The 27,150-nt window shown below is 42.3% G+C and overlaps 1 protein-coding gene across 5 annotated transcripts in view; it reads left to right on the top strand.

Moving 5' to 3' along the window:
- PNPLA7 (patatin like domain 7, lysophospholipase) overlaps positions 1 to 27,150 on the top strand; it is a 118,989-nt gene that overhangs the window by 15,270 nt on the left and 76,569 nt on the right. For 2 of the 5 annotated variants that reach the window (XM_075834783.1, XM_075834782.1), the window contains exons 2-12: positions 4,445 to 4,476; positions 5,389 to 5,463; positions 6,328 to 6,415; positions 8,893 to 8,975; positions 18,753 to 18,844; positions 19,140 to 19,280; positions 20,848 to 21,007; positions 21,516 to 21,596; positions 23,555 to 23,683; positions 24,181 to 24,261; positions 26,648 to 26,810. In XM_075834783.1, coding sequence (XP_075690898.1) covers positions 4,447 to 4,476; positions 5,389 to 5,463; positions 6,328 to 6,415; positions 8,893 to 8,975; positions 18,753 to 18,844; positions 19,140 to 19,280; positions 20,848 to 21,007; positions 21,516 to 21,596; positions 23,555 to 23,683; positions 24,181 to 24,261; positions 26,648 to 26,810 — 1,123 coding nt within the window. In that variant the 5' untranslated portion in view covers positions 4,445 to 4,446. Of the gene's footprint in view, positions 1 to 309; positions 413 to 515; positions 579 to 4,253; positions 4,277 to 4,444; positions 4,477 to 5,388; positions 5,464 to 6,327; positions 6,416 to 8,892; positions 8,976 to 18,752; positions 18,845 to 19,139; positions 19,281 to 20,847; positions 21,008 to 21,515; positions 21,597 to 23,554; positions 23,684 to 24,180; positions 24,262 to 26,647; positions 26,811 to 27,150 lie in introns of those variants that run through there. The other 3 variants (XM_075834784.1, XM_075834785.1, XM_075834786.1) reach the window with 3 other exon arrangements.

Genomic DNA, 27,150 nt, shown 5'->3' with positions numbered 1-27,150 from the left:
GTCACCATTACAGCTAAATAGAAAATGTACCTAGATTTGGGTCTAGGGGATGTATCACTACTAGTTTACCATCCTGGCCTATAGTAGTTGTAAGGGTAACCATATTGGTTGTCACCCAGCTTTCCCAGAAACCCACATCTGTCAGAGGATAATGAATGGAGATTTTTTTTGTTTTCCAATTAGTTGCTTACATTATTTCGGTCATGGATTATGTCTGTAAATATGGTAATTTAACATGTAACAATTAACGCCTGCATCTATTAAACGGTAACAGAGTGATTCATTTTTTTTTAACCCTGTGTCATCAAGGCTCGGTACCTGTTTGTGTGAGTGAAAGGCGTGTGACTTATAACTGCGGTACTAATTGTGAATTAATAAAGTGCGGTTAAGAAGGAGGTTCACCTGTTGACAGGTGAGTGGATCTGTGTTTCCTTACTAATACGTGTGGTTGACCGTTAACCTCTTTCCCTGCTCTCGTTTCTGTCTCCTGTCTTTAATGCTGACCCTATCCTTAGTTGTGGACTTTCCTTCCCACAATGCCTGAGCTACAACCTTCATTCATGCAGCCCGTACGGGAGGTAGGTCCCATTTTCTCCACTCTGACTGTTGAAGTATGTGTTCTCTTAGCTCTTGAGCTGGGCATAGACATCCGATAGTTGCCAACCATCAACTTTTTTCATTACCTTTCTAGTTTGACCAACCAGGAGGTATAAATTGATAAATCTCCATGGAGACGCCTTATCTTTGAGAAGTTAGGTTCAAATCCAGCACATCAGATCCTTGTTTCACACAAAGATGGGGGGGGGGGGGGGGGACTGTCACCAACAAAAAAAGCGAATGTCTATGAGATGTCTGGATGCTGAAACTCCACTGATGGCTTTACCTTTTCAGCTCCTGTCGGCTTTACTTGGGAGATCACTGTAAGGCCGAATTCAGACGACCGAGTGCAAACTTAAACGTCTTAAACTGTAGTTTTTCAGGTCCGTGTGGGACCCGTTTTCATGGATCCCCGTAGACTTGAGTCTATCGAGGGATCCGTGAAAACAAAAGAAAATAGAACATGTTCTATTTTTCAACGGACCCATCACACGGTCCCTTAAAACAACGGCTGTGCGAACGGCCCCATTGAAATACATGCGTCTGTGTGACGGCCGTTGTTTTAATTCCATATTCTACGTTTGTGTGAATAAGCCCTACGGATGTATTAAAAAACGCAGCAAAAAACACAGCGTGAATACTAGTTACATAGTACGGTTGAAAAAAGACACGTCCATCAAGTTCTACCAAGGGATGGGAAAAGGGAAGGGAAAAATTTCTACACATAGGAGCTTATATTTTTTTGTTCTAGGAAATTATCTTTGCCTTTTTTTAAAGCATCTCCTGTCCCTGCTGTGACGGCTCCTGCGGTGACTATTCCATAAATTCACGGTTCTCACAGAATACTCCCGAATACAAGTCCATTGCCGTTCTTTACCCATCCAAAGAGATATGTCAGTCTGCAGAGCACGGCAGCCACTTTGTACTAGCTGTTGGTGGGTGGTCTCTTCACCCAGAACCTCACCTATGCCAAAGACACATATCAAAAGTTTTCTACGTCCGGATACACACCGTAACCTGTAATTACCACTTTTTGTGTTTATTGGAGAATCCAGGCGATTAGGCTCTGTTCACATCACGTTTTGTGTTTGGCATCAACGTCGGGAAAGTTCCCAATGTACACCCTAAACGTGTCTATAGGGCTCTATTGTCAGATGGAGGCCAAAAAGATTGTGCATTTGGCTTCCGTCTGGCCTGTATACATCAGTTTAGTGCAAATAAGTATGGAATAGCGAGTAGACTGCTATTCATCCCATGGCAGCCTATGGGTGAGTGATGCCACTATATGGCATCCGTCACAGACATCGGTTAAACGTATACGTCAGGAGCTTTACAATAGCTTTTCATTACGTATACTTAAACGAACACCATTATAGCCTATGTGGGGGGACGCCACTGTCACAGCCTCCGTTTAACCCCTTCACGCACTTGTATGTAACTGCACGTCCTGATGCAGGGGTTAAATTATGAAGCTGGTTCACGCGCTCCATACGCTGCGGCAGTCAGCTGTGTATTATATCTGACCCCCTGCACTAACGGGCCAGGAACAGGGATCGCTCTGTTCTTGGGCATTTGACCACTTAGATGCTGCGGTCATTAGCGGCATCTAAGCTATTAGAAAAAGGGGGTGGCCCCTCCGACAGCCCATCACACACCCCCTCCCCACTGCGATCGCGGGGTGCCGAAGGTTGTCGGGGCTTAACGGAAGGCTGTAAAAATTACAATACACTGCAATATATTCGCTAGTTCAAATCCCCTAGGAGGACTAATAAAAAAGTGTAAAAAAAAAGTTAACGTTTTCAGTAGTGAAAAAAATATCATAAGTTAAAAAAAGTTTTTTCTTTGTAAAAGTAGTAAAACACAAAAAAAAACTATAACTTTGGTATCACCGTAATTGTATTGAGTCGCAGAATAAAGTTTAGAAACTACAACTCCTCCCGCAAAAAATAAGCCCTCACACCGCTCCATTGACGGAAAAATGAAAAAAGCTATGGCTCTTGGAAGGTGGGGAGTGAAAAGACAAGAATTAAGAGAAAAAATGGCTTTGTCCTGAAAGGGTTAATGTATACGTTGCAATCTTATGTCAGTGTATATTTTAAACTGAGACGAAAAAAACAAAACAATACGGGCTATGGTCACATGACGACCGTGCTGTGTTCACATGACGACCGTGCTGTGTTCACATGACGACCGTGCTGTGTTCACATGACGACCGGGCTGTGTTCACATGACGACCGGGCTGTGTTCACATGACGACCGGGCTGTGTTCACATGACGACCGGGCTGTGTTCACATGACGACCGGGCTGTGTTCACATGACGACCGGGCTGTGTTCACATGACGACCGGGCTGTGTTCACATGACGACCCTGCTGTGTTCACATGACGACCCTGCTGTGTTCACATGACGACCGGGCTGTGTTCACATGACGACCGGGCTGTGTTCACATGACGACCGGGCTGTGTTCACATGACGACCGGGCTGTGTTCACATGACGACCGGGCTGTGTTCACATGACGACCGGGCTGTGTTCACATGACGACCGGGCTGTGTTCACATGACGACCGGGCTGTGTTCACATGACGACCGGGCTGTGTTCACATGACGACCGGGCTGTGTTCACATGACGACCGGGCTGTGTTCACATGACGACCGGGCTGTGTTCACATGACGACCGGGCTGTGTTCACATGACGACCGGGCTGTGTTCACATGACGACCCTGCTGTGTTCACATGACGACCCTGCTGTGTTCACATGACGACCCTGCTGTGTTCACATGACGACCGTCCTGTTCTGGTTGTTTTGCTGGTTACCTTGTGTCTGGATTGTGCAATGTGTTTATTACATTGTACAAAGTTCCTTTTTTTATTTTTTGTTCTCGCTTGCACAGCTTCTTTGTACTTTTTCCATTTTGTCAAACATTTGTGGAACCGTTTTGAGGTCATTTGTTATTAACATTTACATTCCGTTTGCACATTGGTATTGTTGTAATGTTGTGCAGCGTTGTCACAATTGTTGCTATTTGTACAGTATACAGCCGTCATTTTTCAGGTAATTGTTGGAAAATAAAAGCGACCACCTGATTCGTTTTGTGTTTATTCTGTCAACCTCATATTATTCATTTTTTTTTATTTAAAAAAACAACCTTATTTTGCATTCCAAAATCCATTCCGCTTTCCTGTATATTTTAATTTTCACAAGCATGGCTCAAGGTAAACTGCTTGCTCTTTCTTAGGCTGTGTTCACATCACCGTCGCTTTCCGCTGACGGGGTCCGTCAGAGGTTTTCTTTCGTGTTAACCCCTCAGCGGAAAGTGCTGACGGAAACCTAGCTAATGGTTTCTGACGGCATCAATAGCACAGTCGACTGCGCTATTGGTTCCGTCAAGAACAACGGAACCCTGTCCCAACGGTGACGGACGGATAGGTTTCCATCACCACTGATATCAATGTTGAGGGAAACGGAAGCTTAGGATTCCGTTTGCCTTTCCGTTGAGGGGTTAACCCAACGGAAACCTCCGACGGAACCCCTCAACGGAAGGACAACGTGATGTGAACAGGCCCTCAGCCATGTCCAGATGTATTTTACGTTAATACCTGCAGAGTTATTTTTGTGGTCACTGTGTTTCCTAATCAGGTGCCAACATACCGGTGTCTGGACGTATTTAATGGAGACCAGGTAGTTTTAAAAAGTTTATTTGAAAGTTGCTGTTTTCATCTTTATAATGGTTACGCTTTTATGACACTTGACTGTACGGCCCCTTTAAAGGCTTTGCATGCAGATTTTTTCTTTTCCCCATCGGTTTATTTCTTTATTTTAATGTTTTTGTGTTTCTGTTATTCTCAGATATGGCTGATGACAACACCAGCTGCATGGAGGTATTGTATAAATGTATACAAATGTACATAGTAAAGTTTTACATGAGAGTTTCTGCACTTTCAAAAAAACTTCTGATATGTCCTAGAGACATATCAGAAGTTTTGATCAGTGAGGGACCGGGTGCTGAGACCCACACTTATCGATGAAGTGAAGGTGCAGAGGCGATTAGGCTGTGATCGGCGTTATTCGTTAGGGTAAAATCGGGCTCCTAGACGTTTTATGAGAGCCGTCCTCAACCCGAAAAGGGACACCCATCACAGGCAAAGGTCCAGAGCCTCTGCACCTACATTTCAGCGATGTTGGGGGTCTCGGCACCTGAACCTCAACCAATCAAAATTTCGGATATGTCTCTGACATATCAACGTTTTTTTAAAGTGCAGTTACTATGCAGGATGCCTCAGGTGATATCCCAGTAAGGAGGAGAATTCGGATGACCAGGATAATGCCCTGAGCTTGGCATTGGCAGGTTTGTATTGTAACTCTGCTGTGATTTTTGACTTGTACTAGCAACTCTGAAAGTTGATCCACTGACCTTCCACCCAATAGCAGTGGCTTCCAGCAGCTGTCTGACACATCATATGAGGCTGAATATTGTGCCAGCGCCATAGATAGAAGTTACCTAGGTCTATTATTCTGTGCCACTTAAGTTCTTTCACCTGATTTTGGCGATTGATAACACCTTGACAGTAGGTGATGGGGCTCCTGGCACAAGTAGGAGATATAGTACTCTTTGAAAACACAGTTTGCCCTGCAGGAGGGGGACTTGGCGGGTTTCTCGCTATGTTGACCAAGGAGAACACAGATTCTCAGTCATTGATGTCTGAGGTCAATTTTCTTGATGTGCTCATTTTTATATCTGTGTTTTGTTTTGTTTTATGTGTGTGATAACCTGCTCCTTTTTGCCTTCTCAGCCAGCCTTTGCTATGGGCATAGACCTTCCCAGCAGAGTTCTCCAGTTTGTGGAAGAGCGCCTCCAGACGACCATGGTCAGTAGCAGATACTGTTGACTTTAGCCACTGCGATTTGTCTTATTTAAAGAGCTTTTTATCGTTTTGAATCATCATTATTAAAGGAATAATCCCATTTTACAGTTAACATAACCTTCATGTGGCTATGGTAACGGTACAATAAAACATATTAGCCTTGGAATGTGGTGATTAATAAAACAAAAGTAATTATTGTCTCCTGAACACCCAAAATAGGCCACATCTTTAAAGAGGACCCAGAAAGTTAAATTGCCACGATACCTGGATTCCTGCCCTCCCCTAAATCTAGCGTTGTTTTTTTTTCTCTCTACGGGTCTCCGTCCCCCCCACAATTGGCCATCTGATAGATCAGCTTCGTTTCACTCCCGATGCTGGGTGGGGGAGACCGCCAAGTTGTCAATTTATTCATGAAAACGAACAGGGCTGATTGCGGGGGAACGGAGACAGGTAGAGAAATTTAAAAAAAAACATACTTCTGAAATCAAGGCAGGAATCCAAGTATGGCGGCAATTTTACTGGGATTTCTGAGCGATTTTTAAAAAGCAGTAGCTACTTTTTTTCCTTCAGGGAACAATTCGAAAATTGATTGGAAATCGCTCATTGGGCTTTGGATATGTCCCTACAAAAAAAAGTCTTACTACAAATCGTCTAGGTGAAGCCCTGGCCTTAAATGTTTCTTGGTCATTAGTGATAACCAGATGATAATAATCGTGTCACTTACCACTTGGTAGATCAGTCCGGTCATTTTAAATATATTTACATGTATGTCCCTTTTTAACAACTATCTGACTAGTGCTCCTTAGTAAAGAAGTCTTATCTCTAACTCTTGTGTTTTTGTTTTTTTCTGTTTTCGCAATTCTATAGCTGACTGGAATCCTGATCGGAGCCGCTGTTGCTCTTTCCCTTATTGGGATTGTTATATTTATTGTCTACAAGAAATTTCGACAGTCCAGTACGTATTCTGTGCATGTCACAGTACTTTTATTATTTCCTAAAAACTTTACACAAAAATTACATTAGAGGTCGAGAGTGGAAAAAAACAATACATAGGTGCCACCTTTTCTAAGAACTAGTGGGCCCACAATGGTCAGACCCCCACCAGTCAGACATTGATGGCATATCTAATTGATACATCATCCGTGCTTATAGTGATTATCCATCAGTATCCAGGTATTTGGTGCATTTTACACCAATATAGTATCTAATTTGCTGCGTGACTTATTTATTAACCATTTGCGGTTGAATTCAGTGCCGTGTATGCCATACCCGTAAGTTAGTAAAACTGGAGTGAAAAGTGGATGTGGCTTACTGCTTGGCCAGGATTTAGATACAATGCAACGTTTGATAGCTGGCAAAAAAAAAAAAGTCACAAATGAAAGTAACTTGCATCGCTACTCCACACAGGCTTTGTCATAGAAAAAGTTTTGTCATTTTAGCCAGTGTGAAAGTTCGTAGCTATTATGTATGTTGTGACAAATCTATCAAAGAAGGCAAAAGCTGTCGTAAATTTGTTGCATCGTATGTCGATAAATTAGCCTAAACTTAGACATAGGCTAAGATGTTGCCAATTATGATAAATGAGGTTTTTTAAAGGGTACCTAAACGTTTGACAAACTTCTGACATATAGTGACATGTCAGAAGTTTTGATTGGTGGGGGGTCCGAGCACTGAGACCCCCACGAATTGCTCGTGTGAGCGTTCAGCCGCTTCGTTTCTGGTCGGCTTTTTCCCGATACATTGATTTTTGGAAAAAGCATAACAGACACAAAGCGGCTGGGCGCTCACACGTGCGCTTCTGCCGCTTCGTTTTAGCAATTGGAGGGGGTCTCAGTACTCGGACCCCCACCAATCAAAATTTCTGAATGGCACTATGGCATGTCAGAAGTTTGACAATCGTTTGGTTACCCTTTAACTTTTACAATGTAGGGGATTGAAATTTGTTTTGGGCTTTTGTATGTTCACCCGAACTGATATGTTGAAGTTGCTGCAATACAAGTCTACACGTTTATCTGATAAAATGCCAGGCGGTCAGATCATTGTTTCTGCTTTGGGTCCCCTATGTATGTGGTCAGTTTAATTATGCCAGGAGCTGTTTTCTTGGACTTTGTATGCTGAACTATTCGGTGCCTTTGATAATCAAAAGTACTTGATGTCGTGCCAAGAAATTTCCAGTAAGTCCATAAATCACCTTGCTGTTATTCTGTCCTTCCCTTTTCTCATAGAAAGCTAGGACATTTCTCACAGGTAATACAGTAGGTGTTTGCGAGACGACCCTTCGCGGTTGAATGTCTTTACTTACAACTTAACGATTGGCAGGAAAAGCTTCCTAATATTTGATGGAAAGTAGTAGAACTGCTACATGTGGCCCTGTGACGAGCGCTTGTGCAATGAGAAGCGAGGAGTGTAATTATGTTGTCATGAAAATAACATATCTGTGACCCTTTCAAGCTGAAACACTCCCTAACCCTATGAGAACATAAACACCAAGTCCATTTTGTGACTGATACAGACCGCACGGATTCTGCACTGTGACCATGTTTTCACTTAACACTCGAGGTGCTGTTTTCTGGTCAATAACAATTAAGATATTATGCTATTGATTCATTGGAGAAAAAAAATAAAAAATGAATAAACTTTTAAAAATGTACACAAATTTATTTATTTTTTTTAAATTTCACAAAAAATGTATATTTTTCAACATTTTGTGTTTTCTGCCCGATACGAGGATTGAGACACATATGGGGACATAGTGATTTTGATGACCAAAAATACTGGAATTAGCATATTTTTATTGCCTTATCTCATAGAAAATTGGACTCTGTTGGTATATAAAAGGATAGTGTCTGAACTGGAAGATGTCTAATACTTCTTAGTTTTTAGTGTGACGTTACCATGAAGGACAAGTCCTGCTATCATGATCACAAGTCTATATAGGGGCTTCCATGAACCAGGGCCCCATTCTGTTGGCCAAAAGATGACAGCCCTCGCTCTGTGAGACCAATTGCCTCCTTGCAAACCACCGACATCTGTTGATTTTAATGGGTGTAGTGTAAATGCTTCATCTTTTTTGAGTGTTCTCCGTGGACCAAGATGGGAAAACGTTTAGTTACAGGGACTGATGTGAAAGATTTGATTTGTTCTCGGCTGATCGGAGTAGCATAATTCCATCTAAATGATTAGTTCATTGTGGTAAAATATATATATTTGCTATTGTTCTAAGCACAAACATTGTTAAAGAATAGCTCCTTGCAAAAATTACACTGACGCAAATTTTTTCCTTCCATTATGGGGAGATTATGATAAATCTCCTTCCTCTCTGTATCCAGTGTTTTTGCAGTCAGACATTATCCTTTCCATTTAAAAAAATCCCCAATCCGTCATTTTCTATAGGTCTGCGCAACTCATAACCTTTCCCTTATGTCTATGCAGATCAGCATCAGCCAGAAGTCCCACATTATCGATTCCGCAAAAGGGACAAAGTTATGTTTTATGGGCGGAAGATCATGCGTAAGGTATGGATTTAATATTGGGATTTTTTTAAAATCTTTTGTGTAAATGAATCTTGGAAACCATGAGTTCCACGGAGGAGCTGACTGTTTAGGTGCACTCATTTGACCGACCCTCTTTTGACTAGGACAACTATTAGATTCCCTTCTTAACCCCTTAAGGACGCAGCCTAGTTTGGGCCTTAAAGAGGCTCTGTCACCAGATTTTGCAACCCCTATCTGCTATTGCAGCAGATCGGCGCTGCAATGTAGATTACAGTAACGTTTTTATTTTTAAAAAACGAGCATTTTTGGCCAAGTTATGACCATTTTTGTAATTATGCAAATGAGGCTTGCAAAAGTCCAAGTGGGTGTGTTTAAAAGTAAAAGTCCAAGTGGGCGTGTATTAGGTGCGTACATCGGGGCGTTTTTAATACTTTTACTAGCTGGGCGCTGTGAAGAGAAGTAACATCCTCTTCTCTTCAGAACGCCCAGCTTGTGACAGTGCAGATCTGTGACGTCACTCACAGGTCCTGCATCGTGACGGCCACATCGGCAGCAGAGGCTACAGTTGATTCTGCAGCAGCATCAGCGTTTGCAGGTAAGATCGACTTACCTGCAAACGCTGATGCTGCTGCAGAATCAACTGTAGCCTCTGGTGCCGATGTGGCCGTCACGATGCAGGACCTGTGAGTGACGTCACAGATCTGCACTGTCACAAGCTGGGCGTTCTGAAGAGAAGAGGATGTTACTTCTCATCAGAGCGCCCAGCTAGTGAAAGTATTAAAAACGCCCCGATGTACGCACATAATACACACCCACTTGGACTTTTACTTTTAAACACACCCACTTGGACTTTTGCAAGCCTCATTTGCATAACTACAAAAATGGTCATAACTTGGCCAAAAATGCTCGTTTTTTTAAAATAAAAACGTTACTGTAATCTACATTGCAGCGCCTATCTGCTGCAATAGCAGATAGGGGTTGCAAAATCTGGTGACAGAGCCTCTTTAAGGCTCAGAGCCCATTTTTCAAATCTGACATATTTCACTTTATGTGGTAATAACGTCGGAATGCTTAAACCTATCCAAGCGATTCTGAGATTGTTTTCTCGTGACACTTTGGGCTTCATGTTCGTGGTAAAATTTGGTCGATATATTCAGTCTTTATTTGTGAAAAATTGCAAAATTTAGAGAAAATTTACAAAAAATAGCATTTTTCAGAATTTAAATGCATCTGCTTGAAAAACAGACGGTTATACCACCCAAAATAGTTACTAGTTCACATTTCCCATATGTCTACTTTAGATTGGCATCGTTTTTTGAACATTATTTTATTTTTCTTGGACGTTACAAGGTTTAGAACATAAACAGCAATTTCTCATATTCTTAAGAAAATTTCAAAAGCCTTTTTTTGAAGGTGCCAGTTCAGTTCTGAAGTGGATTTGAGGGGCCTATTTATTAGAAACCCCCATAAAACACCCCATTTTAAAAACTAGACCCCTCAAAGTATTCAAAACAGCATATAGAAAGTTTTTTAACCCTTCAGGCATTTCACAGGAATTAAAGCAAAGTGGAAATGAAATTTGCAAATTTCATTTTTTCTGCTGAATTTCAATTTTATTCAATTTTTTTTTAGTAACAGAGAAGGTTTTACCAGAGAAACACTACTAAATATGTATTGTCCAGATTCTGCAGTTTTTAGAAATGTCCCACATGTGGCCCTACTGCACTCGTGGACTAAAACACAAGCCCTAGAAGCAAAGAAGCACCTAGTGCATTTTGAGGCCTCTTTTTTATTAGAATATATTTTAGGCAGCATGCCAGGTTTGAAGAGGCGTTGAGGTATCAAAACAATGGAAACCCACCAGAAGTGACCCCATTTTGGAAATTACACCCCTCAAGGAATTAATTTATGGTTTTTGTTATCATTTTGACCGCACAGTTTTTTCACAGCACCTATTTGAATTGGGCTGTGAAATGAAAAAAATGATATTTTTTCCAATAAAATGTCATTTTTGATCAAATTTTCTTATTTTCACAGGGAACAACATACCCCATTTTGTTGCCCAATTTGTCCTTAGTGCGGCAATACCCCATTTGTGGTGATAAACTGCCGTTTGGGCCCATGGGAGGGCTCAGAAGGAAAGGAGCGCTATGTGTTTGTTGGAGTCCAGATTTTGCTGGATTGGTTTTCGGGTGCCATGTCGCATTTGCAGAGCCCCAGAGGTATCAAAGCAATGGAAACCCACCCGAAGTGACCCCATTTTGGAAACTACACCCCTCAAGGAATTCATTTATGGTTTTTGTTATCATTTTGACCGCACAGGTTTTTCACAGCACCTATTTGAATTGGGCTGTGAAATGAAAAAAATTATATTTTTTCCAATAAGATGTCATTTTTGATCAAAATTTCTTATTTTCACAGGGAACAACATACCCCATTTTGTTGCCCAATTTGTCCTTAGTGCGGCAATACCCCATTTGTGGTGATAAACTGCCGTTTGGGCCCATGGGAGGTTTCAGACGGAAAGGAGCGCTATGTGTTTGTTGGAGTCCAGATTTTGCTGGATTGGTTTTCGGGTGCCATGTTGCATTTGCAGAGCCCCAGAGGTATCAAAGCAATGTAAACCCACCAGAAGTGACCCCATTTTGGAAACTACACCCCTCAAGGAATTCATTTATGATTTTTGTTATCATTTTGACCGCACAGTTTTTTCACAGCACCTATTTGAATTGGGCTGTGAAATGAAAAAAATGATATTTTTTCCAATAAGATGTCATTTTTGATCAAAATTTCTTATTTTCACAAGGAACAACATACCCCATTTTGTTGCCCAATTTGTCCTTAGTGCGGCAATACCCCATTTGTGGTGATAAACTGCCCTTTGGGCCCATGGGAGGGCTCAGAAGGAAAGGACCACCATTTGGCCTACTGGAGCTTTTCTGGTGCTAAGTCATGTGTGCAGAAGCCCCTGAGGTACCAGTACAGTTGAAACCCCCGAGAAGTGACCCCATTTTAAAAACTACACCCCTTAAGACATTCATCTAGAGGTGTAGTGAGCATTTTGACCCCACAGGTACTGTGTAAAAGATAATGCGCAGCAGATGGTGCAGTGTGAGATTTGCAATTTTATATATGTATATGCCATTTCAGTGTCCAATATAGTGTGCCCAGCATGCGCCACCGGAGATATACACCCCTTAAATTGTAATGTGGGTTCTCCTGGGTACGACAATACCCTACATGTGGCTGTTATCAGCTGCCTGGGCATACGGCAGGGCTCAGAAGGGAAAGATGAGGGGGGTAAGCTGTGCGGAGTGCATCAGGGTAAATTAAAAATCAAGGGATGTATGATACATTTTAAAACAATCTTTTATACAGAGCCCTGGTTTTTCGGGACACGTGTCACATTGGTATATTGTGTTCTTCCTTATCCCCCTCTTATAGCAGACTCTGCACCTCTTTTGACTCTTTCCCTTTCCACCGGTTTGGGGACCTTCTCCTGGAAAGTGTTGCCCTGGTACGATGCGTGTGGCCCCGCTTCCAGAAGTACTGGGTGCCCCCCCTTCCTGGTCCCTAAAGATTAGATCTTGAAATTCCAGGAAAGTTCCCCTCTGGCCTGCACATCGACGTAGCACATACGCATTGTACAAAGCCATCTGTATGATGTGCCCGGCCAGCTTCTTATACCACACCGCATGGCGCTGTAGGGCTTCAGGACTTGATTTGACAAGTCCATCCCTCCCATGTACCTATTGTAGTCCAGGATGCAGTCTGGTTTGGGGGTGGCCTTTCCTTCATATATCCTAAACCTGTAGGTATACCCTGATGCACTCTCACAGCTTATACATCTTCACGCCATACCTTGCCCTCTTACCTGGCAGGTACTGGCGGAATTGAACCCTCCCTTTAAAATGTACCAGGGACTCATCAATAGAAAAACACTTCTCGGGGGTGTATGCTTGGGAAAACCGGGCACTGGAACGGTCTAATAGGGGTCTCCGTTTATACAAACGGTCAAAACTGGGGTCATCTCGGGGTGGGCACGGCTCATTATCAGTATAATGTAAGAAGCGAAGTATTGCCTCATTTATTTATTTTTTTAGGTTCCAGTTCATTTCTGAAGTTGCTTTGAGGGGCCCATATATTAGAAACCCCTATCAAACACCCCATTTTAGAAACTAGACCCCTCAAAGTATTCACAACAGCATTTAGAAAGTTTATGAACCCTTTAGGTGTTTCACAGAAATTTAGAGCAAAGTAGAGGTGAAATTTACTCTTTTTATACCATTTTTTTTATAACACAAAAGGATTTATCAGAGAAACGCAACTCAATACTTATTGCCCAGATTCTGCAGTTTAGAGAAATATCCCACATGTTGCCCTCGGGCGGTAATGGACTGAAGCACCGGCCTCCGAAGCAAAGGAGCACCTAGCGGATTTTGAGCCCTCTTTTTTATTAGGCACCATGTCCGGTTTGAAGAGGTCTTGTGGTGCCAAAACATTGGAAACCCCCCAAAAGTGACCCCAATTTGGAAACTAGACCCCTTGAGGAATCCATTGTAGTTTTCTTGGGGTGCATGCGGCTTTTTGATCAGTTTTTATTCCATTTTTAGGTGGCGTGGTGACTAATAAACAGCAATTCTACTATTGTTTTTGTATATTTTTTTTTTACAGCGTTCACCGTGCGCTATAAATGACATATTCACTTTATTCTGCGGGGCGATACGATCACGGCGATACCAGATGTTTATAGTTTTTTTTTATGTCTTATGGCGTTTGCACAATAAAATACGTTTTGTAAACAATCATTCACTTTTTGTGTTACCTTATTCTAAGAGCCAGAACGTTTTTATTTTTCAATCAATAAAGCCGTGCGAGGACTTTTTTTTTTGCGTAACGAACTGTATTTTCCATCAGTACCATTTTTAGGTACATGCGACTTTTTGATCTCTTTTTATTCCATTTTTTGGGAGGTGAAGTGACCAAACAATTGTGATTGTGGTACGGTTTATTAATATTTTTTTTTACGGCGTTCACCGTGCGGGATAAATAACAAAATAATTTTGTAGTTCAGGCCGTTACGGACGCGGCGATACCAATTATGTATAGTTTATTTGTTTGTTTATATATTTTTATTAATAATAAAGGACTGATAAGGGAAAAAGGGGGACTTTTACTTTTATTACTTTTAAAACTTTTATTTTCTTATTTTTACACAGCTTTTTTTTAACTTTTTTTTTACTTTATTACTTTGTCCCACTAGGGGACATGAGGGCAGGAGGCCCTGATCGCTATTCTAATACACTGCACTACATGCGTAGTGCAGTGTATTAGAACTGTCAGCTACTCACTGACAGCAAGCATAGTGGGTCCTGACGTTGTCAGGACCCACTAGGCTTCCGTCTATGGCATAGCCGGACGCCATTGTTTGGTGTCCGGTTGCCATAGTCACCATCGCCGGCCGCTATCGCGTAGCAGGCCGGCGATGGCAGCTTAACCCCTAAAAAGCCGCGATCTCTATAGAACGCGGCTTTTAAGGGGTTAATCAGCGGGGACACAGCGATCGGTCCCCGCTGTAGGAGCTGTGACAGCTGCTGAACAAGACAGCAGCGTCACAGCTCCTGTATGTGTCGGGAGGACGGCCGAAACGGCCGTTACTCCCGAGACGTACTATTACGGCATGGAGCGCGAACGATACAGCTGCCATGACGTAATAGTACGTCAAGGAGCGGGAAGGGGTTAAACAATGATTGTGGGTGCTGCTGCAGCCAATGAATAGCCCCCATGTTCACAGGCGTGCACCGTGTGCTTATTATCGCGTCCATCTTGTCCTGGAGGAATCACGCGGTTTTAGTAAGGCATCTAATAGATGCACTGGTTTGTAGAGGACTGTCCCGTGACGCAAGAAATAACTAACACCGGAAATAACAGGCAGAACTTTCTGAATATCTTACACTTTGGAATCCATCAGATTATAGACGGTGTGCTTGCTTTTTTTGGGCAGGGCTCTATTTTTACTGTATTGGTTACTGCTCTGTCCATTTCATAATTTTATGTATTCCTCCCATTATATCACGCTGGATCGCATCACCGACGAGTAGGGTGCTATAAATATAAATATGGCTAAAATGTCTACTTTTGGTTTTGTAGACTGTTTATACTCCTGTCACTCCATATATTTCATTTATGTATATTAGCAATTGGATGACCTGCTTATATTCTGAGTATTCCACAATAATATACTGCTTATCTGCTGGTGATGTTATTACTACCTACTTCATATATTCCCCAATTGCTTTTCATACTGTTTTTGTAAAACTAATAATAAAAAAAAAATGTAAACATGGCTATGACATTGGGGAAAGTCTTAACATTTGATATTGGGAGGACCGGGGAAAATGTTCATTTTTCCAACAATCAAAAAAAAACAGTCATCACGGGTGACACTTTTTAATATTGGATGAACTTTCCCTTTTGAATGGTTCAGATTTTGTTTTGGACCCTTTGACTGGCCTTGGATTTAAAGACTATGATCCAGCTATACCATATGAACAGCAATGTAGTATTTTAATATGTAGCTGTCCCATAATTCGAAGACCTACTAAAAATATAAATGGATTGATTATGGGGGAAAAGCAGGGATTTATTTGGCTAAGATGGGACTAAAATTCCCTATAAAGTGTCTACATGTGCGTGGCCAGCTGGTACCATCGTCTTTAAAATGAATGATCAGGCAAGTCTATAACCATGGAGACATGTAGGTCTGCATAGGAGCTGTAGACACAACACTAAGAGATTTAATCAAAGTTGCTACCAATGCATCTAAAATAAAAAAACAATTAAGCAGAGGTGGACGTACCAAAAATGTCCCTACCAAATTATTTAGCCTAATCCAGAAAACCTAAAATAGGCAGAATTGATTTACCCATATCACAATTTTTTTTTCCAAGTTTTGCTTCAGGTTACATCAGGTCTTCTTGACTTGAAGTAAAGCAAGTTGCTCTTTATGGCTTCAGTCTGGTCCGTGCAACTGGGGGAGTAGTCTGGAGTTGTCCTTAACTCTTTCATGAACAAGGGTCATTCATGCCCCTGTGTCCAGGCCAAATTTTCCATTTATATATATATATACATACATACAAACCCTGTAGAGCTCTGTAACAATTAGTCTTCTTCTCTCTCCATTACCCTGGATTGCTGTGAGGGGAGAGTGAAGAGGGCTATATGCACACGACCGTGAAAAAATGTCAGTCAACAATGGATGAACTGTCAGTTTTTCATGGCTGTTTTGCATCAATGTGTCTCAAAATTTGAATCCATTTCCCGGCCGTCTGACCATTTTTAACTGCCATTTGCCATCCGTTTTTGATGGATGTTAAAAAAATGGATGAAGCGTTAGGGTTTTTTTTTTTGTCCCAACCCCCTGAAAACACCACAGTGCCCATGTAGATAGTGACGCAATACCACTGTAGATAGTGCCACATTGCCTACATAGTGCCAGTGCTCACTGTAAATAGTGCCATAGTTCTCCCAGTAGATAATGCCCACATAGTGCCACACACTGTGGCCATGTAGATAGCGCCACAGTGTCCCCTGTAGGTAGTGTCAATATAATGCCACAGTGCCCATGTTGATAGTGCCACGCCCCCTGTATATGGCACCTCCCTGTAGATGGCACCACACCCCCTGTATATAGTGGCACCCCCTTCCTGTAAATAACACCACTGTAGCTCCCTGTAGGAGCGTAATCCCTCTGGCCGAAGATTCCGCTCCTACAGGAAGCCCCTGATGTCTCTCTCCATATATGGACAGTGACGTCAGGGGTTAACTCTAAAAGCGGAATCCCCTGCCAGAGCAAGGATTCCGCTCCAGGAGTAGCCCCTGACATCAACGTCACGGTCTATATATGGATAGTGACACCAGGGACTTCTCCAGTAGCCGAATCTCCGACCCAGAGCGATCTGACACTGGGGATTCCCCTCCTAGAGAGAGCCGCTGAGGTCATTGTCCGAATGGACATTGACGTCAGGGGCTCTCTCTAGAAGAAGGACCCCCGGCCAGTGCGATCTGACACTGCGGATCCCGCACCTGGAGTCATTTCAGGTGGCGCTATCTACAGCGGGGGGGCGGCACTATCTATAGAGCGTTTTGTGGGATGGAGAGACAGCGGGGGCTCCCTCTAGGAGGGGAATCCTCGGCTAGAGCGCTGGCTGTGGATTCCTATACTGGAGGGAGCTTAGGTGGCGCTATCTACAGAGGGTTTTGTGCTACCTACAGGGGGTTGTGGGTGACACTATCTACAGAGCGTTTTGTGGGATGGAGAGACAGCGGGGGCTCCCTCTAGGAGGGGAATACTCGGCTAGAGCGCTGGCTGTGGATTCCTATACTGGAGGGAGCTTATGTGGCGCTATCTACAGAGGGTTTTGTGCTACCTACAGGGGGTTGTGGGTGACACTATCTACAGTGGGGGTGTATTCCGGGGCTCTCAAAGACCCGGCCGACATGAGAGTGCAGCGCTGCTCACACTGAAGCCGCACTGCACCCGTTAAACCCCTCCAAGTCTGTAAACGTTTATACACATGCTAACTGCACGGGGCATCGGCAGTGAGAACGTATATAGCTATATGGCATTCGTGAAGGGGTTAAAGGGCTCTATCATGAAACTCGTCATTGTTCCAGTGCAGACTGACTCATAACCTCACTACAGTTATCAATGTGCACACTCCTTTCTTGATAACTGTAAAACTCAATCTCCTGCATTGCCATAAATGCCTCTGTAATTAATGTCCCTCCATTAATGGGTAGTGCCGCCCCTAAACCTCATCCTATGTAGATACACCGTCCTAGAAAAGATTACTGCATGTAATACTTCTGAACTTACTTTATTGCTCAGGATTATGGCCCCATATAACACTAAATTTATGTTTTTCAATAAAAGTATCTGTAATGGGGTGTAACCAACATTAGCCGTGATAAAAAAAATGCCTTAACATTCGATCACAAAAAAAATCTTCTTTCTGTTCCTTGTCATGATGAGGAATGAGTCACCCAGAATGCTTGTATGTGCCCTTATCATTTCTCACTTGGACTACTGTAACAACCTCCTCTATGGCCTATTCTCAAATAGACTTGCCCCCCCCCCTCCAATCAGTCCTTAACTCTGTTGCCCAACTAATTCATTTCTCCCCTCAGTACTCAATACCTTCTCCTCTCTGCCAATCCCTTCACTGCTTACCGACCACACAGCGGATTCAATTGTCACCACAAGATAAAAAGTGCTTCACCACGTACCCCATCCATAAATTCCTGCACATAACTCCTATGTCTCCACAGGACCTTCTATTCTCCTCTCGTCTCAGACTTCTCCCATGTAGTTCTTCTCGTAACCACAACATATGAGACTCTCCATTCTTCAAGCTTTCAAATGCAACCAAAACATTGCACCTATTTAGTTATTCACCCGCTGTGCCCCTGACCCTGGTGTTGTAAAACGTACTGTGTGGTCTTCACCTAGACTATACGATTTTAGTGGCTTTAAAATAATTGGTGCTCCGTTTTATATACAGATATATATATTTTTTTCCTTGAAGGGGCATACTGTACATTAAAAGATCAGCAACGATTGTTTCAGGTCATCGCAAATTTAAAGAAATGTTCTCATACAATTTGGTTTTAGTGGCTTAGGCGTCCTTCACACGCACTTTTTATCTGGAGGATGTAAGCTATATCTTTGGGTTATCTCAGTCCAGGCTGCTTTACTGTGTGCTGCAAAGATAGTGATGGCTTTTTGCTCCTCTACAGGTCACCACACTGCCAAACACCCTGGTGGGTGGCAATACCGTTTCAAGACCCCGAGCGAGGAAAAGAGTGCGGGTCCTGACACTGGCTAAAAGGTGAGGGAGATAGTGGGACACCGAGGGGACAAGTGGGGCATATACAATTGTTTCTCAACACCTATCCTCAATTACCCCCAACAGGTCAATGTGTACGATCCCTTTAGTATTTCACATGTTCTATAATTGTCAGTGCATCAGGAAATGACACCGGTCCTCTTTCTATAGGGTATCCTCAAATCATGACCTGTTGGGAGTACACGAGGAGAAGAATGAACTATTCTGTTTACATCTGTCAATCATTTTCTCTAATGGAGGGATCTCCTACATTTTTCTTTATTTTTTCTTTATGTAGAATACTTCGTTTTAAGAAGGAATATCCCACCTTACAGAAGAAGGAGCCTCCTCCTTCCCTTTTGGAAGCCGATCTGACAGAGTTTGATGTTAAAAATTCTCACTTGCCCTCGGAGGTCCTGTACATGCTGAAGAATGTGCGGTGAGTAATCTGTGACAACCTCTACTCGTTTTGTGCTCATTGTGCTGCCCCATGCATTAAGCCGTGGTCGCGTGTTTCTTACGCTCTTCGTGGTCATGAACATCACATAATAATATTATTTCCACTTTAATAGCAAGCGCTGACCTTTTATAATGAATGTAAATGACTGCATTTCAGTTATATCCATGTACCAGAAAGCCGATAACTGCTCTTTACTAAAAAAAAAAAAAAAAAGTGAACTTTTCTAAACTCTTTGTAACTTTTGTTTTTTTTGTCAAGGGAATCTGATTATCACAGGAGAATCGTACATTTCATATCTTCTTACACGTTTTGAGCACTTATTGGGCAACTTAGAGTATTCTCATGGTCGCTTTGGGTCCTAATTTGGTAGCTTCACGGGTATGTTTCCACACGTCGGATACGTTGCATGAAAGAACCCAGTGTATCCGCCCTGGAACCCGCAGGGAATTCGGTCTGAAAAACATCACCAAATTGGGGTGCAGATTTTCGGGTAGAATCTCCGCTGCAGAAAACTGGGAAAAAAAAAAAAGCTGATACTTTAGTGTTGCCATAGCGACGTGTCCCTCTGCTCTCCGTGCAGCCCGGCCGCAGAATGCACTTGGGATGAAACGTCATCCCAGGAGGCTGCACGGCGAACAGCTGGGAAGAAAAGAAGCCGTCGCTATGACCATGTCAGGGGGTAAGTATAGACTTTTTTTTTTTTTTTTATAAATGAAATAAGCAAAAAAGTTGTGTGTTTTTTTTTTTTTTTTTTTTTAATCTGCAATTTTTGTGGCGGAAATGTACTGTTTCTGCCCCAAAATTTTTCCATTTTGTTGCGGGTTTCACCTCTCCATTGAATTCACTGAGGAAAAGCCGGAACTGAAGTGCAACAATCGCGCAGCATAAATTTACACGCTGCAGATTTTTTTAAAAAACCACTCACCACAGGTTAATTTATGAATGTTTTCTCAGCGGATTCTTTTGGCAGCGTGTAGATGAGTTTTGTTAAAATCTCATTCACTTTGCTGCTACTCTAATGGTATGTTCATATTGAGTTTTTTGGCGCTGATTTGGATGCGGAAACAGTGTTGGAAACTGCGCCAAAAATGCCTCCTGTTAACAACGGAGGCATTTTTTTCCTGCGGGCGGAAAAAAACGTCATGCCCTTCATGCGTTTCCGTCTCTGACCTCCCATTGACCTCAATGGGAGGCAGAGAAAGCGTTTTTTGCATAGTTTTTTCCCCGCGCCTCTCAATGACAGCGGCGGAAAAACGCGGCAAAGAGCGTGCATGCAGGCCAAAATCTGCCTCAAATTCCTGAAGGAGTTGAGGCAGATTATTTTTCCACCTGCAAAAAACTGTGTGATCTAGGCCTAAATGCGGCGTATTTTCCACAGGGTTTGCGCTAAAAGATACATTTTGACAATGTTTGGCAGTAAAATGTTACGATCACTCACTCTGACTGTTGTGTGCAGGTTGCAGCTGTAGGAAATTTCCATTGTGTCAAGAAATGATATATGTTCTTAATGTCCATGACTTGATTGACACTTCGTCCTCCACGGCAGGGTCTTGGGTCATTTTGAGAAACCCTTGTTCCTAGAACTCTGTAAACACATGGTGTTCGTACAACTCCACGAAGGGGAATACATTTTCCGCCCGGGACAGTTGGATAACAGTATTTATGTGGTTCAGGACGGGACGCTGGAAGTTTGCATCCTTGAAAGTGTGAGTCGTTTTCGGCGTCTTCCTTTTTATCTATGTTAATGCATCTTTTTCATATGAGTTTCGTGGACTATAAAAATCTTCAGAAAGACATACAGGCGCCACATACAGTATAAACGATCACCTGAAAATAACGAAATAACAAACAAATCCCTAGCACAGGGACCTAGTCTATGGATGATGCTGCATGTGGTTATCGTGACAGGATTGCTTCACGTGTCCTCTTGTCTGTTTTGACAAGGAGGCGACTTTATATAAGTGATTTATTCCTAGAAGTTTGTATGTTTGATCAGAGAATGAATATGATTGAATCTCCAATGACCGTTTAAATCTTTAATTAACCCCCTCCCCACACACAGCCACCACCTCCACCCATTGATATGTGGCCTGGAAATGCTGAGTACAACCCCTTTTATATAAAAGCTGAGCTGTCTGCGTGCGTTCCCCTCTTGTCTTATTTATATTTGTGTGTTTTTGTTTTTTTTTTCGTTTTTTTTTTTTTTTTTTGCAGGATGGGAATGAGATGGTGGTGAAAGAAGTTTTGGCTGGGGACAGTGTACACAGTTTACTCAGTATCCTCGATGTCATCACTGTGAGTTCAGCTCTTCCTTTACTTTATGTGCAAGTGAAATGACTGATTATTTATTATGCTTAACCAAAATATTTTAAATCTATGGTACAATGGTGTTACTGGTGAACTATAGACTACACGTAGACTCATCAGAATAACAGATAGGCTGGATTCACACGAGCATGTTCGGTCCGTAAAGGACGGAACGTATTTCGGCCGCAAGTCCCGGACCGAACACACTGCAGGGAGCCGGGCTCCTAACATCATAGTTATGTACGATGCTAGGAGTCCCTGCCTCTCCGTGGAACTGCTGTCCCGTACTGAAAACATGATTACAGTACGGGACAGTTGTCCCGCAGCGAGGCAGGGACTCCTAGCGTCGTACATAACTATGATGTTAGGAGCCCGGCTCCCTGCAGTGTGTTCGGTCCGGGAAATGCGGCCGAAATACGTTCCGTCCTTTACGGACCAAACATGCTCGTGTGAATCCAGCCTAATACTGTTGTAGACAATATGACTGAGGAAAGCTAAAATGACCAAAGTCTATCGCCTACTAGGCTATGATTATGTACCGTGTCGTACCTATTTTAAAAGCACAGTATGAACATACCCTAACGTATACCTGATGGGGTACACATACCACATGTTGAGAATCTAGGGTCTAGAATTCACATCAGTCGAGAAATTCTTTACAATTCCCAGTATCCAGGCTGTAATTCGAGGCTAGGAGGCTGTATTAAGGAGTACATGTCAAAAATAACATTTTACATTTTGTTCGCTCAGACCTTATTTTATTTTTTTACAAGCCGAAACCTGTTTGGCAGAGTACATGTTTATTTCTATAGGAAAGGGGAAATATGCCGCTACCAGAAACTTCTAGCGGTGGCTTATCTCCTGCAGCAAAAATACTCAAAAATGCCCAATCCCTCTTTCTATCAACATTTGCAGTTTGTGGACTATCGGGCTGCCCCCATACACATTAGATTGTCGCCAAATCTCACCGAAATTGGCAGCTTTGTTTGACTTTGATCTTATCCATCTGGTTAACTTTATAATGTTGTGATTTAAAAAATCCTTCCTCCAGCTTCATGTAAAGAGAGAGAGAAAATTGAGGTAAAAAATGATTGAAGCGTTTCAACAGGTGCACGGAGTATTTATGGCCATGACATGTGCGATCTCTAAATGGGGTCCAGCAGCCAGTCTTAATTATGCGTGTTAAACGTAGGTAGTTCTATCCAATTGTGCGTAACAAACGTAATGTTGCACAACTACATATAATCACACAACGCAACAAGTATTTCTTGCTCTTCGCTGCTACATTTGGTAACAATTGCATTTCAAACGAGAAAGAGTGATCGGCTGTCGTACTTCAAGTCGCAAAAACCGCCTGCAGAGTTAACAAATGTGTTTATGCACCTTATGATCTTCATTATTTTTCCTACCCTTGAGATATGTCCGCTATGTTTTTCTTCCAGAAATTATAAATGAAATTGGGGAGGGAGTACTGGACGGTTACTATTCCTCGCTGTATTAGAAAAGTATATTCCACAAGTATTGGAGGCCTCCGCTTATAAAGCGCCTTCTAAATGAGCAATTTATTTGCCTCAATTACCAAGAAGCCTGTCTTATACTGTAGTTTATTATTGCGTGTAGATGGAGGGGGCGGCTGCTATTAGAGCTCTGTTTGCCATTGATTTGAGAACTAGCTAGTGACCGGTTTTATAATCATTTTATTAAAATGCCTGAGGGATATATTTACATCCCTTTCCACAATCTTTTACTTAAGTGGTCTATGTGCAGTAAAATCTTAGTAAAGTTTTGATGATTTACTAGTGAAAGCTGCAAGCCTATTCTGACTATGTATACTCATTTTAATATTTCAATAAAAAGGAGGGCATCAATAACTTTTATATTTGTTAGCCATCTGGTCTTTCCGCTATTGCTTTGTCACTTGACTCGAATCTTGCTTTTCACCACAGGGGCATCCAGCGCCTTACAAGACCGTATCAGCCAGGGCTGCCACAGCCGCAACCATCCTGCGACTACCTGCCAATGCCTTTCAAGACGTGTTTTCCAAATACCCAGAGACACTTGTCAGAGTGGTGCAGGTGATTATCGTGCCCATATGAAAATGAATGCAACTTTTGCCATATTTAGACACTTATTGATACAGGGCGGTAAGTGCCAGGCAATTGGCATTTAACTGAGTTTTTGACAAACAAAACTGTCCAGGGGTGTAACAATAAAGGGCCCCAATTCGTTATTCTCCCCCCCCCCCCCACCGCTAGAGGTTTACAGAAAATGTGGTGATTTAACATCCACATACACACACACTAACGTTAGTGAAGTGTCCTGACAGTGAATAGACATCTCTACAAGCCAGGATGTGATGTCTATTCAGAATCCTGACACTTTGGTAACCTTTGTGGTTAGAGTTGTTGTTTTTTTTTTTTTAGATGAATCTCCCTTATTGTTGTGGAGATCTTTCTTTTTCATTTTATTCAGAAATCTGGGTCTCTGTAATTAAATACTTGGGTGTTCTTCACTCTCATACATCAGTGGGTAATAATTAAACTTTGACACTTTTTTTTTCCCCCACCCGCAGATCATCATGGTCAGGCTGCAAAGAGTGACATTTTTGGCTCTCCATAATTACCTTGGATTGACTACAGAGCTGTTCAACTCGGTGAGTAACCGAGTAGTTGAGTCAGGGGGTAAAGTGTGGAAGTAACACTGCCATCTTAGTGGGAATTTTAGACATTATACTTTGTGTAATGCATACTTTATAAGCCATCTTATAACCGCTACAAAGCTTAAAGACGAAGATCAAAAAATTACCCAGAGCATATAATGTATACTAATTGATAAAGGGCATCTGGAGTGCTGGTGTACAGGGCGGTGTGTTTCATGCATGCTGGGATATTGCAGTTGGGTCAGTATGGCAGTGTCTTGGCTCACTATGACTCGGCTGCTTAACCCGTTAGTGACCGCCCCATAGTGTTTTTACGGTGGCCACTAACCGGCTTTATTCCGATGCAATAGCTTTTTTACGGCGCACCATCGGAATAAATTGAGTAGGGAGCTGTTAAATCTCCCTCCTCTCAGCTGCAAGAGGTATCTATGGGCTGGGGGCGTCCCTGCTCGAACGTGAGAGATCGATATCCGTATCGATCTCACTCGTTTAACCCCTCAGATGCGGCGCTCAATAGCGAGCTCCACATCGGAGTTGTTTTGGAGAGAGGGGGGGAGCTCCCTCTCATCCCACTGACACCCGGCGATGAGATCGCCAGGTGCCGGTGTCTTCTATGGCAGCCGGGGGGGGGGCCTAATAAAGGCCCCCAGGTCTGCCTCTAGTGAATGCCTGCTAGGTCATTCCAGAGGCATGGCCTAGCAGAAGCCTATCCATTTTATACGGACAGGCACAATACACTGCAATACAGAAGTCTTGCAGTGTATTATAAATGTGTTCGGACGATCGCCTAGTGAAGTCCCCTAGTGGGACTAGTAAAAAAAAGTTTACGTTTTAAGAAAAAAAAAGAAAAACCCACTTTTTCCCCTTACAAAATGCTTTATTATTAAAAAAACAGAATAAAGTAAAAAACAGTTACACATATTTGGTATCGCCGCGTCCGTAACGACCCCGACTATAAAGTTATTACATCATTTAACCCGCACGGTGAACGTCGTAAAAAATAAAATAAAAAAACAATGCAAAAATTGCTGTTTTCTTTGAATCCTGCCTTAAAAAAAATGTGATAAAAAGAGATCAAAAAGTCGCATCTACTCCAAAATGGTACCAATTAAAACTACAAATCGTCATGCAAAAAAAAAGCCCTCATACCACTGCATCGGCGAAAAAATAAAAAAGTTCTAGCTCTTTGAGACGATGGAAAAACTTAAATAGCTTGGTCATTAAGGTCTAAAACACGTGTATTCCCTAGCCACAGGATACATGTGTGATCGCTGGGAACCCCAGTGATGAGGAACTGTGGACCGAAAGTCCCCCAAAGCGCTATCTATTCACCTAGATCTGTTTCATAGACAGGGGGTTCATGACACACCACTATGACAATGTGAAAGTAGTCTTAAATCTCAAACCTCATTCACACGTTATGGTTTTTTTGAGCGCACTTTTCACAAAACCCGGCAGAAAAACACAACAAAACGGGCAAGTGTGAATAATTCAGTAATTCTATGAAAAGGCCTTTGTGTCCCTGATTGACCCGACTATGACTTGAAGTGTGATTTACCACCACCTCTCCCACATAGGTGACATAAATGGAGCAATGCTAGTCAACTCATCTCTCATCTCTGTCTCACTTTTCAGCAAATCCGTCCCTTGCCAGCTCTAAAAATGAACAAACCGCCAATTAGAGCTCCACAAATAGACATTGTGTCTTCCCAAACATATGTTCGCAATTCCTCCAAATCTCCATCCTGCAGTTCTAGTTTCCACCCGAATAGTATTAGAGCTAATAGGCAAGTTCAGATGATTTATCCAGATCCTTTACATTTCAGTTCTTCTGCCTTCTACCTCGCCTCTCAATCAGCATGTCCCGCTTGTTTTTGTTTGATATTTTTGTTTTTCATGCTGCGGTATTGTCATATACAATTTGCAGCCTGTAATCCACCGAGTAGTGACTTCCACGTGAACAGTTATCGAACTTCTAATCTGAATTGTGCCAAGGGTGCCGGGCGGTATTTTACATTTTCCCGCTTGCAAAGAAAGCGATCCCAATTATAACCTTATGTTAGAGAATTGCTTTTTTTGCAAATAATGTACATTGCTCAGAGGAGAGAGGTTTTTGGCCTGAACGAGCGCTTGGTCGACAACTAACTTTGTGTACAGCCAGCATAGCGCTTTCACAATACAATTCACCACAGAGCATTATAATAGCTCAGCTAAGCTGCAGTTGGGGGCAAAGGGTTAGGTCTTTCATCAAGCCGTAGATTTCTCTGTGGTAGATATAATTAAGAAAATACAAGTATTTGGTTATTGTTGCTTTAATGAAAACCATTCTGCAAACTTATGCAGTCATATTAATGTGTATATGGTGTAATCTGATTGACAGGAGAGCCAGGCAATTCCTTTATTGTCCGTAGCCAGTCTGACCTCAGGCACTGCAGGCGGTAAGGGTGTCAGAAGACAAATGTCCAATATGTCTATTGAAGAGGACCATTCAGACCTGACAGAGAAGCCCGTCGATCAGCCAGATCCGGATCCGGGGATACTAGGTCGGTGCATGTATCTGTATTGACGCTAGAGTGTTTTATCATTTTTACAATTACTGTTTAGAAATTAAATGCTGGTTTGAGGTCGCCGTGGCTAGCTACAGTTTTGACACATTAGGTCTGATGTGTGTTGGACCTGTAGTTACATTATCCGCCTGTAGTAACATTACCCTGTCACAAAGTGGAGCTGCAGCTCTTTATTTAGGGCCATCTATAAAGCCATTGTATTATTTTGATAAATAAGAGGATGAAAATCTTAGGATTTTATATACAGGCTCTAAAATATATTTTTTTAAATGAAATACTTTTTATTGGTAATTTTCAACAAATACAGTAACCTACA

This window comes from Rhinoderma darwinii, chromosome 8 (assembly GCF_050947455.1).
Source record: "Rhinoderma darwinii isolate aRhiDar2 chromosome 8, aRhiDar2.hap1, whole genome shotgun sequence".
NCBI classification, from domain to species: domain Eukaryota; kingdom Metazoa; phylum Chordata; class Amphibia; order Anura; family Rhinodermatidae; genus Rhinoderma; species Rhinoderma darwinii.
This window is presented reverse-complemented; position numbering and strand designations above follow the sequence as displayed.